Below are 17,494 nucleotides of genomic sequence, written 5' to 3'. Positions count from 1 at the left end.
ACACAGTTCTACCGTGTGATTTCCACTGCCACTCAATTTACAATACTGAATAAACAGAGACAACACAGGCCAGCCTCATAAAAGATCCTTTGTTCCGTGATGTAATGTGAGTATAAAGTCCAGAGATCAGGCAAGACTCATTCTTATCTCAAGGACTTTTCACAACAAAATGTTTTGTACTTTCAGATGTTTTCCCCACCCAGATAATGAACCATTAACTTTCTAACAAGTCTGGGCATAAATAGCAATCAGATTCCCCTTTCTGTCTTGTACTTCTCTGGTGAAGTCATGGCGAAAGGCTTCTTCATTAGCAAAGCAGTCGGACTGACCTGTGCTGTTGCAGCCGCTGGAGCAGTGGCCACCATCATAGCCCTGTCTGTGGTTTACGCTCAGGAGAAGTCAAAGAATGAATCGACGCCTCCATTGACTGCTGGCCCTGACACCACCAACAACCCCCATAGCAGCACCACCACCAGCACCCTGGTATCCCCAGGTTCCACTACAACTTCCACGCCGAAGGAGCCCTGGCAGAAATACAGACTTCCAGACTCTCTCGCTCCTGTCTCCTACCATGTTACCCTGTGGCCACGGCTGAAACCCAACGCAGACGGCCTGTTCATCTTCACCGGGAACTCCACAGTGGTTTTCACATGTGTGAAGGAAACAGACCTCATCATAATCCACAGCAACAAGCTGAATCTCACCACCTTCGAAGGAAACCACGCTAAGCTCAGGGGCCTGAATGGAGCTACTGCACCAGGGCTGCAGCGCACCTGGCTGGAGATTCCCACCCAGTACCTGGTGATCAAGCTCAAGAACCCGCTGAAGACAGGCAGCTCGTACGAGCTCTTCACCGAGTTTGTTGGAGAGCTGTCTGATGACCTGGGAGGTTTCTACAGGAGTGAATACACGGAAGATGGAGTGCAAAAGTATGAAACATTCTTTCATAGTCATAATTAGAAATGTGTGTATGTAGTTTCATTTCATGTAAAGTTTAGATGCCTTCAAACAGTGAAACACATGCGTTTAACTCAAACCTATACTAGAGAAATTTCCTTATATCCAAAAAATAATACCTTCAAACTTAATCAAGATCACAAATTTGGAAGTACTGTTTGTGCAGATTTTTAATTATTGGGTTTATCAAGAGAAAAGAAAGACATTGTAGTAAATGCAAACACATTTAAATGGAAGTTTACTTCCATTTAACGGTGATCTTTGATTTCAGCTACGAGGAAGAAACAAAAAGACAAATTTAGGGAGAATGTGAGAATGTGTATGTGTATGGGAGCATTTAAGAGGGGAGGGTTCTTTCCTTATCTGTGCTTGGCTTCTAATTACTGAGTTTTTTTTGTGCCTGCAATGGTCAGAATTGTGGCAACAACACAGATGCAGCCGACAGATGCCAGAAAAGCTTTTCCCTGCTTCGATGAGCCAGCTATGAAAGCTGTCTTCCACATGACCCTCATACACCCTCAGGGGACTGTGGCTCTGTCCAACGCCATGAACCACGGCAAGTTCTCGTTTCACAGTGGAGTAAACCAGTAGCATACGTCAAAAATCTCTGCCCACTTGTAATAGAGCCTCTTGTCTCTTCCTCTATAATAACTCTGTGGTCGTCTTTGCCCCCACACAGACCCGGTTAACATCACCATGGATGGCCAGGATTTAATTCAGACAAGCTTCAAGCCCACAGAAATTATGTCAACCTACTTGTTGGCTTTTGTTGTGTGTGATTTTACATACATTAGAACGGAACCAAGTGCCAAAATATTGGTAATTTTTATTTTATTTTTACACCTTAATTGTAATCATACACATGGAAGTTGATGCAAATTATCAACATTATTTACATGTACAGAACAGTACGTGTGCTATTGTTATTATTATATTACCGCTATGAATACTTGATTCTTTTTCTTCTACTTTCTGGTATTGCTGTTATACATTACTAATTTTGAGCCCAAATAATTTAAGTCAAAATTAGTTATGAAGTATTCTTAAGTATATGAAGTATTAACAGTTTTATTACCCACTGCATCTGCTTTCCACACCTACAACTTTCACCCTCAGTTCTTGTTTTAATATCTGAAAAGTTAATATGTCAGGAAATTGTCAGATTACTAATAAAAGTCCTCATCACTGTCAGATCTGTTCTTTGCTGCGCTGATCTGCTGGCTGCAGTGTTTCTGTGCTGCCCTCTGCTGGACTCAAAGCTTAAGTGCAATGCGCCTGGTTCATCACAGTGTTTACCTCTCTACTTTGCTCAGATCCGGATCTGGGCTCGCAGGAAGGCCATAGAGGAGGGCCAGGGAGACTATGCCCTGGAGAAGACTGGGCCCATACTGACATTTTTTGAGGGCTACTACAACTCTTCCTACCCCTTGAACAAATCAGGTAAGAGACGCGTCCCTACTGACCCCCAGGAGCCACGGGACAGTGAATTCACTCAAACTATTTGCATTATTCCTAACACGGTTTTGTAACCACCTGTCAACAAATGATCTGTAATGGTTGTTAGACCAGATCGCACTTCCTGACTTCAGTGCTGGAGCCATGGAGAACTGGGGCTTGATCACTTACAGAGAGACTGCCCTCTTATACAATCCTGCCGTGTCATCTAATGGAGACAAGGAGTGGGTGGCAACAGTGATCTCTCATGAGCTTGCTCATATGGTACGTATGACACCCTAATGGTAAATGGCACCTAGGGGTGTGTTATCTTTGAGAAAACGTGCCAGTAAAATGAATCTTTGTCCTTTTAGTGGTTTGGGAACTTGGTGACCATGAAGTGGTGGAATGACTTGTGGCTCAACGAAGGGTTTGCCACCTATGTCTCTTATCTTGGAGCCCACTATGCTGAGCCAACATGGAATATGGTGAGTTTAAAGCATCTCCACTGAGAATTTACCTGCCCCATATTATGTACGGTGACCTTGTGAACATTGCCACATCATGAAACGAGTCCTCAATAATGTAGGTGTAAAAATCTATTTAACATATTTTGTCAAATCATGAGACAGTGAAAGGTCCAATCCAGTCTTTCTCCGGGCATGTTTCAGAGAGATTTAATAGTCATCAATGAGATCATTGGTGTAATGGCTGTGGACGCTTTGGCCTCCTCTCATCCACTCTCATCCAAAGAGGTCGACGTGCTGAAGCCAGAGCACATCAGCGAACTGTTTGACTCCATCACATACAGCAAGGTGAAGTGAAACACATCACAACGACTTACACTATACTCAATGTTGAGTTCCCATTAACCCCCAAGAATTTCACTTTAGCTAAGCAAAACAAGAATGAGTATTTTTTTCTGCCAGGGGTCCATAAATCACTGACCCTCATTAACTGATCACTATCGTATTTAATATCACCTGCTAACACTGCTAGTGTATTTCTGCTTACTGCTGCAGGGAGCTGCAGTCCTCAGGATGCTCTCAGAGTTTATTACTGAGACAGTCTTTTCCAAAGGACTTCATGTGAGTAAAAGCTGATAATCTGAATCTGAGTCCAGAAATGCAGCACGGCATCTCTTATGACACAAAAGCACAAAACGTTGTGACTGGTTGGTTATTATCTGTCTGCAGACTTACTTAGAGGAGTTCAAGTACAACAACACAGTCTACACAGACCTCTGGAAGCACCTGCAAATGGTAAGGTACCACCACCACCACCACCATCATCATTATCATCATCTTCATCAGCTACTGATAATAAATATGCCTTCAATCCCTTTGATGGAATTAATTGATTTACTAAATCAATTGATTTCCTTGGATAAATAGCACAGAAATTCATGCTTCTATACACTTAGAAGTCCAATATTTACTCCCCTTTAACCCCTTTAACTCAGTTTTGGTCTCCAGCAACTGCTGACAGATCAAAATGTTTCTTTTAACAGGCTGTGAATAATACTGACATCAAACTGCCCCGACCGCTGGAGGTTATTATGAACAGATGGATCTTACAGATGGGGTTCCCTGTAGTCACCATCGACACCCAAACAGGAAAAATCACTCAGAAACACTTCCTGTTGGACCCAGACTCTCCAGTGGACAGACCCTCAGAGTTCAAGTAGGAACCATTTTTTTAGTCTTTCATGTGACTGTTCTTATAAATACAGGAGCCCTGTCTTACTAAACTGTCTGCTTCCTTCATATACTGTGTATTCATGCACGTATCCATGGGTGGATGGATGTGGCTCCAGTTATGAGTGGTTTGTTCCTATCTCGTGGAGTAAGACTGGCGGAGCTGAACAGCAGCACTGGCTCCTCGAAAAAGAAGGTAAGAGTTAGTTCAGCGGTAATGAAAAAACATAAAGAAACTATAATCCAAACAAAAAAAATGATAATCTCCACTTAACAGATATGAACAAAGACATGATTCTTGGCACTAATGAGTCGTTGGTGGCCAACATAAATATGAAGGGCTTCTATAGAGTCAACTATGACTCCGAAAACTGGGAGCGTCTCCTTGCCAAGCTGAGCTCCAAACATGAGGTACAACACCTGCAGCTAGAAATTATGCTCAAACACATTCGGAGTGTTTCTAAAGCACTTCCCATGTCTCCAATATCCATTAAGTCAGCTCCCTGTTCACTTTTTTTTTTCAGGATATTCCAGTTATCAACCGAGCTCAAATTATTGATGACGCTTTTAACCTTGCGAGGTGAGATCACATTTTTACAAACCACTGTTGTAAAGTGTTGAAAGGTGGAGCTGAGCGGCTGTGCCGTTCTGTATGTGACCTTTTCAGGGCAAAAATGGTGAACACAACTCTGGCTCTGAGGACAACCAAGTACCTCCATAAAGAAGTTGATTACATGCCTTGGAATACAGCGACTCGTAACTTGGATTACTTCTTTCTCATGTTCGATCGTAGTGAAGTGTACGGACCCATGCAGGTAAGGTGAACGAATGAATTCTGAAAATCTGAGATTTGTCTGGCTAATTCTGGCTTATTGTTCAAACCCCCTTGAATGTTACTGGGGCTAAGTTATCTCTGTGTTCATTCCCCAGGCTTACATAAAGAAACAGGTCACTCCTCTGTTTGATCACTTTGAAGTTCTCACTCTCAACTGGACAAAGATCCCTGAAAAACACACTGACCAGTAAGGATGTGAACATGTTGTCGGTTTGAATTCATGCCCCTGCGTGCTATAGGAATCTATGTGGGGATCACTGAAGCCCTGTAGAGTTAATACATGAGCTTTCAGAATGAGCACGTTTAGAACAGACACCAGTTTGTGTGTGTCTGGCTAATAAAAGTGACAAGCAGAAGCCCACATTATATTTGAGTATTTATGGAAAATAATTTCAAAAGGAACCTTCTAGGACATCGGTGGTGCTCAGGGGATGAGTGTGAGATTTATCAGACATGAGATTTATGTAATTAGAAAAAAATGTAATAAGAAATATATTTAGTAGACTGTTCTAATTCATGTTTCCAGCAAATATAGATATAAATACGCACATACCTCAAAACAACATCACCTTGTGTTGCACACTAACAGGCTAACAATAACTGTGGGAACAAATACACTCAGTGATGCCCAAAAGTAACAAAGTATCAACAATCTGATATCCACGCAATGCATTTTATGTAAGAATATCTAAATTGCTTTCAAAATTAAAAGGAAAGTGGCTGATGACAACAAGCCAATATAAAATAGATGGTAAAAAATGGTTAAATGTCCTTTCAAATACTTAAATGCAAACATTTGAAAGAGGTTGTTTGCATCATTCAGCTAATAGGCCGAAATCAGAGATGGGCTCATCTTTCTGTACTAGAATCTTTACTTCATAACTTTGACTTTCTACCTTGACTTAATCAACTTCTGTAGCTCCCTTAAATGTAAGTGTTTTAGCTTTTAGGTCAAAAGAAGTTGGATAAATTGTAATAACAAATGGAGCATTTAGCTTGTACTGATGCCTGGAATTTTAGTTTTGGCAGTTAAATACAGCTAACGATGACAGTACAGCTTCACAGAGCTGCTCTTAGACTTGTAGACCCATAGTTTGGCTGGTTTTGTCTTTGTTTCAATGGACTACTTTATGATTGTGAGCATTTTGTTCCTGTCCAGGTACAATCAGGTGAATGCGATCTCCCTGGCCTGCAGCACTGGAGTGAAAGCCTGTAACGCTCTGACCACCGGCTGGTTTGAAGAGTGGAGGCAAAACCCTGCTAACAACACGTTCGTTCACACTTTCCTTTCCTTTGTTCTCAGTTTCTGCTCCTTGTAGTTGCTGTCACCATCTGAACTCTTTCCCATGTTTATTCAACCTTCCAGGATTAGTCCCAACCTGAAGTCCACCGTGTACTGCAGTGCCATTGCAGCTGGAGGACGGAGGGAGTGGGACTTTGCCTGGTCCATGTACAAGAATGCAACCATTGCTTCAGAAGCCCAAAAACTCATGTATGCTCTGTCGTGCACCAAAGAGCCCTGGCTGCTGAACAGGTCAGTAGCACTGACATAATGCTGGCTCGTGCTTGATCTCTGTTGCTTTTACCTAATATGTGTCAGTAAAGGTAACCTGCTGGCATTGGATGCTGCATGTTTAGCTTTTGTCCTCACTGTGAGAGTGTTTCAGGTACCTGGAGTATTCTCTGAACCCAGATGAAATACGTAAGCAGGACGCCAGCAGCACCATTGTCTACATTGCCAGTAACCCCATCGGCCAACCTTTGGCTTGGGACTTTGTCAGAGCCAACTGGGACCGCATCTTTAATGAGTGAGTTTTCTCCTTATTTACAGTTCGCAGTTTGTGGAACACATGTAAGAAACACAAGTAGAAATGTTTGTATGCTTTAGCTAAATGGTGTGTAGTTGTGCAGCTTCCAAAAGGATCTTGTTTGTGCCTTTCTCTACAGCTATGGCGGTGGATCACTTTCCTTTGGACGACTTATCGACGGGGTGACCAAACGTTTCTCCACAGAGTTTGAGTACAAGCAGGTACCGTTTCATTTTAGACCTTTTGCAGGAACTGATGACATTTACATTTAGTCATTTAGTCATTTAGCAGATAATTTTATCCAAAGCGACTTACAGATGGCACAACTTTACTTATAAAATACTTTTCTGTTTTAATGTTTATATGTTTTAATGTAAAAGTATAATAATAACAAAGTATTCTAAACTAAAAATAAAAAAAAAACTGCAAGTAAAAATCATACATTAAAAGAGTTCTTAAGTAAACTGCAGTAGCAAAATATAGTTAAAGCATCAGTAAAACTACTTAAAATTCAGAGCAGAAATTGGCTGTTTTGACAGTTTGTATATCATTAGATTATTCTTAGCAGTGCTTTAATATGTCATTTATTCTGCAGTCGTTATTTTTGTTAAAATGGATTATTTTAAAAACCCTGTTTAAATGAGAATACAATTGTATTTTCTTTTCTTTTTTCCTTTATCGGCATTATGTATGTGTATTTACATGTGTATTTGGCATAAAGTAAAAATATTTAATAGTACTCTGCTGTACCTTGAACAGAACTCAATATACATGTCAAAATGAAAACCTGATCAATGTGATTCTCTGTAGCTGTTGCAGTTCAAAGCAGACAACGCGGGACAGCTCGGCTCAGGCGCCACGTCTCTCGAACAGGCGCTGGAGAGAACTAAGGCCAACATGAACTGGGTGAAAAGAAACAAGGAACAGGTGCTTGAATGGTTCAAAAGTGAAGCCTCCTCTCCCGTTTAGTCACCACAAACCACATTTATTATTAGACGTTATGTATATTCTGTGCTGAAGAGTTTTTATTGCAACGTTTTGATAAAGCCTTTTTATGAATAAATATTATTTACTAGCAACAGTTTGTATATGGAAAATTTGTCACTGAATTTGCGCCATATTTTTGTATCTTCTGTGGATTTGTTTCATTTTGTAACTCTATGTACATTTGTACATTTGGATTTTACAGAGTAAAACAGTGTTTTCAAAGTGGATAAAAGCTCCTTTCACTTCATCATTTCCTCTAATCTGTCTACTTGTTAGTGTTAGTTACCATGTTACCATGTTATATCATATGTAAGTGCTAGTCTGAGTATCACTTTCATCTTTCAAAGCTAAACTAGTTACCTGTAGGTTATGCTTGTCTTATTAAACCCATAGAAGTGTATCTATGGTGGGGCCACAATGTTGTAGTTGTTTTAAGCGAATCCAGACATCTGGTTGCCTTCCCATAAGAATTTTCAGTGGCTAACACACCATCAGCTGGCATAGTTTTTACTCACATTCTGGGTCATGTCATTGATCCAAAGCCTCAACACTCAGAACCAGGGTTGAGCTATAACCATTCTGAAGGCATCATCACAAATAAATCTGGGTCTTAACCACCTGTCAAGTTTACACAGGATAGAAAAGGTGCCAATTAGCTGTTCCTGTAGTTCAGCTGCCACCTCTCTCAGTAGGGGTCCTACCTTAAAGACTTTAGAGGGGATGTGTTGCCTGTTTAGAGCCTCTTCTCCTGACAGCTGCAGTGTTTGTGTAAGGAAGTGCAGCCAAGCACCAAGTCTGTAGGATTTCATCAGTGTAGATTGTAAAAACAGTAATGGCAAATTAAATACAAAGACAGGCCCGAGGGTTATCATGATAAATAATTTTTATTCTGCTCAATAAATATACACTTCTATTTACACAAAAACACAGAGTGACAGAAATATATTTTGTTCAAAATAACAAAACTCAGAAGCTTAGTTCATAAATCATGTTAGAGGTCATTGTTGCAATGAAAATAATGGAGCTGACTGATGGTTTTGTCTCTCAGCACTGTCCAGAGAAGGTGACATTTTGGAGTTGTTGCTGTGGCGTCCAGCACTGCTCACTGGGGAAGCAAACTCCATTTGAAACCTGAGAATAGAACAGAGATTTTGGTTAGGAACAGTTCCAACTGCAACACACAAGAGTAAAAACGCGCTTTCCAATGTCAAACTAATCCTTTTAAAATTGAAATGTTTTTGTGGAGCTTTACTAAGAGGATTTAAACATACCTGATATGTGTGCTGTAGAGAGGACAGATCAGCTGTGCTCATGATGTTAAAGGTTGATTCCTGTGGACTGTAGTTGACTGTTGCCTGACCCAGGAGCTGGTTAAGGGTTTGAGGCTGCTGCAGAAAACCGGAGGACCTTCTCTGCTTCAGAACCTCCTCGCTGAGGCCCAGCTGGGCCGACAAGTAGGAGATGTAGCGGATGGTGAGTCGCAGCGTCTCAATTTTGGTCAGAGTCTGTCCCGCAGGCGCCACTGAGGATGGGAGGTAGTTCCTTAGGTGATGCAGAGCTTTTGTCAAGTCCCTCATTCTTAGCTTCTCCCTCTCGCTGGCCGTCTGGCGCTTCTTCCCCGGGTACCTGGAGCGGGATTTCTTTGTGACGGAACTTGTCTTAGAGGAACTGGAGCATGGCAGAGTCTGCGTCTCTGGGGTAAGACAGGGTGTTGCTGGGCCACCGAAGATAAAACTCTCCAGAGCATTTTGTTCACTTCCAGCAGTCTGGAAGGAGGTGGGGGAGAAACAGAAGGAGTCCACAGAGGAGGTGGGAGACAAGCTGCTGCCTGCGCTGAAATAACCAGCGTCCAAGGTTGGATCACAGGACACAGGGTCATATGAGCTCTCCAGCAGGGACTCACAGTCAAATGGGAAGGAGTTCTCCTGGAGCTGAAGGGGACAGCTGTAGGCCACTTCCATTGCTGCTGCTGCTGCTGCTGATGTAGATCTAGTTGTAGTCGGTGCTGTGGTTGTAGGCTCTTCTTCGAGCAGTGTGTTGCTGGATAGGCAGTCAGAGGATACTGAGGAGAAGAGGAGAGGCTGCTCCATTTATGTGGAGGGAAGTGCGAGGTTGCACCTCTAGCAGCCACCCCTGGTCCTGAGAAGCTCTGGGAGCAGGCCTGACACCTCGAGCAGGGGGTCTCATGGGAAACAGGCTCGCTCCAGGACTAGGTGTGACCTGGAAGCTCGCACAGGCATCATAAAGTAGACAAATTCACACGATACACTGCTGCAGCCTGAGAACATGAGCCTGCCAGGACACAGCTGTACTCAGACCACAAGAAAACTAGTGAGCCAGCGAGTGGAAGCAGCTACTTGATCTGTCACCAAAACACAGCCATTAATATCGCCATAAACACCTATAATCATTATTCAGCCCACTAATCAACTAATCAGCCCACTGGGAGATTTTAAGGGTTCCCACTAGTGAGTGCTGTGTCCCATCAACATCCATGGATCAGTTTGCAATATGCTGAATTAATTTTGCCCTAATGTCCCTGCAGGGTCGGGCTGGAGAAGTGTGCCGGGGCAGCTGTGAGGCGTGAGCAGTTTGCACCTCGTCCTGTTTAGACAGCAGTGGGCCTCACTGGCCTGGGAACCTGCATGTGCAGCATCAATACTGCCTTTGCAGATGTGTTGCTCCCGGGTTGCTCAGTTGCTCCTAAAAATTGCTTAAACCTTCCCAGATTTAAACTAAAGTTGACATCATTAATCAAAAACCAAAATACTAATAATATTAAAACAGAAACAAAAATTAACTGAAATACATAATTTCCCTCAATTCTCCTGATAGTTGTGTAGATTTGAATGTCAGGTGTTGACCGTGGATCTGAGTCCTGAGCAGCTTTCCCACAAACCGCCGTGTCAAATTTGACTCCTGCCCTGCAGCAGAGGTGAAACCTGAGTGACACAGCTTTTTATGCTAACAGCTTAAGGGAATTTAGGAAATTTATCTGAGGTTAAATGATTCTTTTGAGGTCACTAATAAAAGATGTAAAAAAAGATACTTGCAAACAAAACGCTGTAAAACTGAAGCAGTGATTTTTCATTTCCTCGTGCTGGAATGTGACACAGCTGTCCTGAGGACTAGTCCCCACCACATGAATCCCCACCATCATTTTATTTAATAATAAAAATATTTATATTAATAAAAAATATTTTCATCATTCCCAAAATGAATCTGTTTTTGTACCATAGATGTGTCTTTCCTGCTGCTGTGTGTAACACACATTTTACATGTAAGCGGGACAAAATACGAGTGTATCTATTATCAGAGAAAGAATGACACATGACAGTGACTGCTATCATTTACTGCAGCCATTTAAAGTATTTAGATCTTAATCACAAATCAAGTTTGCCATCTCTTCCATTTTACACAAAATATGAAGAACTTGATTCCTTTTTGGACTTAATATATAAGAATAGAGCCTCTTTAATTCTGTACACGTGAAATCATAGAGTCTTGATCGTAAACTCTTGACCTAGCTGTCAACCACTGTCTTCCACTCCCAGGCTGATGACAGACGAGATCTTCCTTCTCTTAATCCACATTATCTCTGACGGTGTTTACTCACATGTAATGAGTGAATAATCAGCATGGTGGTGCTAACCCTTTCATCCTGAAGCCTTTTAGCCCTGAGAGTTTATTAGCTTTTCTGTGATGAAAGACCCAAGTGAGTATATTAAACTTTGCGTTAGGTGAGCTGTTTGCATATCAAATGAGCAGCATGTATGTGGCAAACCAAACACTCAGACCCAATTCTCCAGCCTGATATGCAGAGCCACACTTCTCTATGAATATTGAAATCCTCTTCGTTGGCTTTAGCAGGTAATTAGGGCTGTAGGTGAGAGAAAGGGGGCGAGAGGTTGGAGGATCTCATATCTTAGTCTAGACTTAGCGGCACCAAGAACCTCTTTGTGTTGTCTGAGCCTCATTAACAAAGATACACTAAATAAACTAGATAAGCGGGGACAGAAACTGATCTCCGGTCTGCTAACCTTGAACTACTCACATGTCATTCGCTTCAGACAGGAAAGGGAATTAAGGCTTCTGGCAATTTATTTCCCCTAATATATCGTGGCAACCTTTTTTTTCATAAATTGCTGTGCATGAGTAGAATTGTGTTTTGCATCCTATAACTAACACAATGTTGTATAAAGTTATGCTTTGTTTTGTTGAAATGATTTTAATAATTTATTGCTTCTACATGTTCTTTTTTGGTATATGATTCCCTTTTTGTGCTTTTCTGGATAGTGTTTGCCAGCTGCACTGGAAGGATAGTAACAACCAGAGATACAGTTTGGTAACTGTGAAAGCAACTTGATAATTGTGACTCAATCTAATGAAGCCTCAACATGTAATACACGTTGATATTGATTAGAGACTGGACAGTCATAAAGAGCAGGGGGAACATTAAGCATCTGACTGCTCACAATTATTCTGTTCTTTAACATATTTTAAGGTTTCTGTGTCATACTGTCATGCATTTGTGAGTCACGATAGCTTTTGTCACTTGGAGGAATGAGTTTGGGAAATTAACATTGTTAATGTTTCCATGAAGTTTTCTTATATGAGCAGACAATATTTATTTGCATTTACTTATGGAAAGCAAGTGCAAAAATATAGGGGAGCTCCGTGGTAGAGCATTGGGTTGGGATGCCGAAGGCCGCAAGCTTGAATCCCCCCACCTGGTGTGGCCCCGCCCAGCCACCGAGGGCCTGGATAAAAATGGCAGGAATGGAATCCAACTTAAAAAATTATGCGGAATCAGCGTGCGGAACGCGTTCTGCTGTGGCGACCCCTGAAGGGACGAGGCAAAAGCTATTGATCTTTTGAGCAAAAGTATCAAACAATGTTAAATTTCATTATTTAAAAAAAAACACATGCAATTTATCTTGTATTGTAATTTTTGTTATGGTTAATTAAGACTGTGATTAATTATGGTTAAAATGAAACAGTGGCTGTGAACCATCTCATTTTGAGTTTGTGTGGTGACACTGTGCCTGTTTAACCAGGAGAGGGTGCTGTGCTATGTGACATTTCTGCTTGACCAGAATCGTTCCAGGCTTCAAATAACTCTACTAGATAAAAGATAAAATGTTTTGCTCAACAATAAATAAAAAAAAAATAAATAGTAGTGAACTACCCTTTATTTTACAGGACAACAACCTGTGTTAGTTTGTAGATTTGAATCACGGAAACAAACCTCCACCTTCAAAGTACAAACATATTGGAAACATGTCTGAATTGTGAACGATGACAATATGTGACGATAGTTTATTATATTTTATTTTTAAATAGTAGTATAAAGAAATATAAAAATAGTTGTCAAACATATCAATATTTACACGGAAAAAAATAAATAAAAATGTAGAATAGTCTATAAAAATAAATTAGTTGATTCACAGTGAGGCAGTAAAAACAGTAAAGTTTGTGTCTGTTGTTGGATGACGATCATTCGGTGTTGGACAGTTTAACCCCAATGCTCTTGTGGAACCAGTGGGATGCAGAAATCACTGCCACACATCTGGAAATGAAAAACACAACAGCACATTTTTAGCACTTTGTACAAACCCACGAACACATGCTAGACGTCTGGTATCACATGGAGACAGATGTCAATTATGAGGAAATGCTCATGTACCTGGCAAGAGGGCTGTGTTGTTGCAGGTGACTTCAGGATCGTATCCATGCTGACATCCCCCTGAAGAGCTCCGCCGTGCTGTCTACTGTACTGATCCACTCCGAAACTACAGTTCCCAGAGTGCAGCATAATGTTTTGGCCTTGACACCGGGCCGGGTACAGGCTGTGGTTCAGGTTCTGGTTCTGCAGCTGGGCCTCCTGACCTCCCAAGGAACCGTGCTGGAAGTAGCTGAGGATGTCGGGTGAGGAGGTGTCACTGGCTGAGGTGTCCAATTGCTCCCTCCCCTGAAACGGCACCTCCTCGCTCAGGCCCAGCTGGGCCGACAGGTAGGAGATGTAGCGGATGGTGAGACGGAGAGTCTCAATCTTTGTCAGAGTTTGTCCGGCGGGGGCCACCGACGGCGGGAGGTAGGACCTGAGGTGGTGTAGAGCCTTTGTCAGATCCCTCATCCTCAGCTTCTCCTTCTCACTGGCACTCTCCCTCTGCTTGCTGCGGATCTGGGTGGCTTGGCCCGACTTCCGACCACGTCTAGATGGGAAATAGGGTGAGCATTTGAGGCTTTGAGAATGTCCAGTTTTAGCTGCCTTAGGGGTGGACTGTGGTGGCTGCTGGTAGGAAGGAGACAGGCTGGAGTCCATGGAGTGAACAGGGGAGAGAGTCTCTGTAGAGGAGATGCTGGAGAGGTCTGAGTCGGAGCACCACTGGTACTGCAGGCTGTAGTCAAGAAGAGGCACTGAGGAGGTATCCATGTTGTGTAAAGCTACTCTGTGGTCTGACCGGAGAGACTGGGAGTTTGTGAATGCTCCTCAGCTCCGATGCACTCGTTTATAAGTCCAGGCCTGGCCGCAGAGGTGTGAAGTGACACCTCTGCAGATTCTCACAAACCCACAGAGTCTATACGAGGCCACGGCCCCTGCACACACACACACACACACACACATACCCTCGCTGGGACCCTGTCTCTCTCGCTCTCCTGTGTGTCTGGGAAAGTTCAGCTACTGGAGTGTGAATTTTGACTCCTGCTCAAAACAATAAACGGTTTTTGCTTTTTGGGGATTTTGTCCCTGGAGAAACACAGATGTATTTTGACCACGTTTAAGTTGTACATACTCACTTTTCATCACACTACAACTTAAAAAGCTGGTCAGTAAACAAAACTATATGACAGGATGGTGTGAAGGAGTTATACACAACAGTAACACAGTGCTCTTTATCAACCATTGTCATGTGAAGAAGATCTAAACTTCACATCATTCTACAAAGTTATTGACTCCATCATTATTTATGTCAAGACAACTATCCAATATGTATCAAAAGTATCAACAAACAAGCAAACAAAAAAAAAACAGGCCTGAACAAAAATGCAATCACAGTGGAGTAGTGTGATGATATATGTAGAGAGAGGTTTTACTTTATTAATCAATTTACTACTACAGAATGATACAGAATGATAATACTACTACTACTATTACAAATAATATTTATAATATTTATTATTATTATTATTATTATTATTATTATTATTTTGCTGAGACCTGTGATCTGCATATGGATCTATGTTTCCCACCTAAACTGAACATGGACATGAGGGATACTAAATTAAGTCAGGCTTAATTAGTAATTCTTTTAGCTGCCATGTACAGTAGAAGATGACGCTGAAGGCTGATTCTCTCCTCTCTAGTTTCTTCCTTTACACCTCACTCCAACCTTGAACATGACAGCAGCCCCTCTCTTGATCTCCTCACTTTATATCCCAGCACTTCTCACCAACATGATCAGTTTATAGTGACATCGACTCAGCCGTGAGCGGCTATTTCTGCCTCCATCCACGGATGGAGCGGAATTTCGTCCCGCTGCTGCTCATGTTCTCTGTTGTCCCGGACAGAGAAGTCGTATCCTACATGGTTAAAATGTAAACATAAATCCATTAGGCTTTAATGAAGCATAATGATTTGTATTGTCCAGTTAAAGTTGAGGTGTAAGAGTTTCACACTGATGAGAACTGATGAGTCTGGAGGCGTCAATTCACACCTCAGCTGTGAGAACCAGGGACACGGTACTTCGAACCTCTTGCTGTCCCCATGTCTCCCTTCTTCTCTCTGTTTTCACAACCCTCTTAGTTTGCCCACCACGTACAACAGAAGAAAATGTTTCAACATTAGATTGAAAAAGAATAATGCATTTTGACATAAACTTACTTTTTGAAGTTTAACCATGTGTTTCATGGACACAGAATATTTTCATTATGAAATAATAATCCAAGTTGGGTGTTTTGCAGGAGAAAACTAATTCTGAATTTATTGGGGTGGATTTTTCTCACCTTTCTGATTTAAAATGTAGACGCAGGGTTAAATGTGAAATATTCACCTGTAAACATGTGTGTGTGACAAGCATTTCTTAAACATCAACAAGTCTGGGTTAGCGAGTGCATCTGCGCACATTTGGATTTTCTCTCTATTTTCCACATCTAATCAGATTGCAGGCAGAACTTCTCTTGAGGCATTGAGTTTGTTTCTGTACTATCCAACATCAACTCGACATGAATACACTCCTGATTCCCAACACTATTCAACAAAGTGCATGATTCTGGTCTATGTCACCTCAGTTTCCGTGAAACCTAAGTGCAGTGCTTTGGCTTAGAATCAAAATTTTGGGTGAACCAGGGCTGAACCCACTGCATGACCCTGCCAGTCAACCCTGACCAAGGTGAGGCTGTGGGAGCCTGGTTGGGAGTTTGGCACCTCTGGGTGGACACCCACCCACAGCAGGCTCAGAGACTGGGCTGCCTGCCACCTGTCTGTGGTGGCCATCAACCTCAGCACGACCTCCAGTGTGCTCCCTCTGCCAGGAATGAAATGAGACACAATTGAAATGATTCCTGTTGGACAAGGATTTTAAAATCTTGGCGGTAACGCTAACAGTGAGTGAAAAAATGGAAGCATGAAAAATGGAATGTCTGAAAACAAGCACATGCAGTAGCCTAATCTGACATGATAAACGTCATGGCCATTTTCACTGAAATTCATTTGGCATCACATGGTTGCAGATCACACACAAAATGTGAGAAACATGATGCAATACAAATATTAAAAGAGCTTTATTTTCTTGGTAGCTCTTTTGTCTTGTTTTGTCTCCTTAATAAAAAAGTGAAATAGCTCATGGCTGTTAAGAGAACACCGGCTCCTCATTGCAACACTGTCCAATTCACAACAGTAAATTTTAAAAAAAGGACTGAAATTATTGTGTGAATGTACCGTATGTATCTTCCTTTCATTCTGCCTTATCAAAACCTGGTGACTACATTACCCATGATACAGTTCTGTCAGACATCTGGGTGTTCAATGCCCACACATGGCTCATTTTGCTCTCAATATGATTCAGTAGGAGTATTTCTTTTGGATGTGTCCCCTATGGCTGCAGAAGCCATAACTAACTATTCACGATGTAACAACGTCAAGATTTGTTTAGGTTGAGGCTCCAGAGCCGTGTCGAGGCAAAAAAAGCCGTAGAGAATTGTCACGGTTTCTTTACAATGAGCGTTAAAACGTGTTTCTCCTCATGGTTTTTCAACCCATGCACCCACGCAACCTTTAGTTTTTTTGTCATAATTAGTAGGACCACCAGAGGGCTTGACCACACCGACGTAAAGTTTCTGGGGCATTTGCTGAAAAGTTCTGTCTCGCACAACAATCAAACAAAACACCAATAAGCTGCTTGTACCTTCTCTTCAAGCCATTAGTCTCAGACAAAGGTCTGCTACGCTCATTTCTTTCTAACGTTTTACCCACTGTACATTTTCTATCGTTAGCCCAAAGGGACGTGGAGTCTAGTGACACCAATTGAGGACATTCCAAAGACTTTCTTTGGAGCCATGAAGACAAACTTTGTGTTTTTGTACCACTGCACATACAGTGTGAGAGACTGTTGCACTGCGCTTTTTACCCCATTTTTTATATTTAGTTATTTTTTAAGTTTTGTTGTTTACAGCTGTTGCACGTTATTAGAGGAAACCACATTATCAAGAGATACTATGATCTGTCATTAAATTCACATAATATGGATTAATAAAGGTGTGTGGAGGGAACTGAG

General features: G+C 41.8%; 3 protein-coding genes across 3 annotated transcripts; 1 reads left to right on the top strand and 2 right to left on the bottom strand.

Moving 5' to 3' along the window:
• Positions 1-262: 262 nt before the first annotated feature.
• On the top strand, positions 263-7,968 carry LOC137111239 (aminopeptidase Ey-like). Its single transcript, XM_067495078.1, has 20 exons — positions 263-929; positions 1,371-1,513; positions 1,637-1,776; positions 2,271-2,397; positions 2,522-2,676; positions 2,766-2,879; positions 3,063-3,206; positions 3,414-3,479; positions 3,588-3,653; positions 3,902-4,074; positions 4,208-4,284; positions 4,366-4,499; positions 4,613-4,668; positions 4,756-4,903; positions 5,019-5,110; positions 6,083-6,193; positions 6,290-6,457; positions 6,591-6,731; positions 6,871-6,952; positions 7,542-7,968. The coding sequence occupies exons 1-20, from the start codon at positions 289-291 to the stop codon at positions 7,698-7,700; spliced, it is 2,937 nt and encodes a 978-aa protein (XP_067351179.1). The 5' UTR covers positions 263-288; the 3' UTR covers positions 7,701-7,968.
• A 456-nt stretch (positions 7,969-8,424) lies between these two features.
• LOC137111255 (uncharacterized) lies at positions 8,425-10,838 on the bottom strand. Its single transcript, XM_067495079.1, has one exon. The coding sequence runs from the start codon at positions 9,806-9,808 to the stop codon at positions 8,717-8,719; it is 1,092 nt and encodes a 363-aa protein (XP_067351180.1). The 5' UTR covers positions 9,809-10,838; the 3' UTR covers positions 8,425-8,716.
• A 2,395-nt stretch (positions 10,839-13,233) lies between these two features.
• Positions 13,234-14,154, bottom strand: LOC137108421 (mesoderm posterior protein 1-like). Its single transcript, XM_067492958.1, has 2 exons — positions 13,405-14,154; positions 13,234-13,287 (listed from the first exon to the last, which is right to left on the bottom strand). The coding sequence occupies exons 1-2, from the start codon at positions 14,152-14,154 to the stop codon at positions 13,234-13,236; spliced, it is 804 nt and encodes a 267-aa protein (XP_067349059.1).
• Between the last annotated feature and the right edge of the window lie 3,340 nt (positions 14,155-17,494).

This window comes from Channa argus, chromosome 2, assembly GCF_033026475.1.
Source record: "Channa argus isolate prfri chromosome 2, Channa argus male v1.0, whole genome shotgun sequence".
In the NCBI taxonomy this organism is placed as follows: Eukaryota; Metazoa; Chordata; class Actinopteri; order Anabantiformes; family Channidae; genus Channa; species Channa argus.
This window is presented reverse-complemented; position numbering and strand designations above follow the sequence as displayed.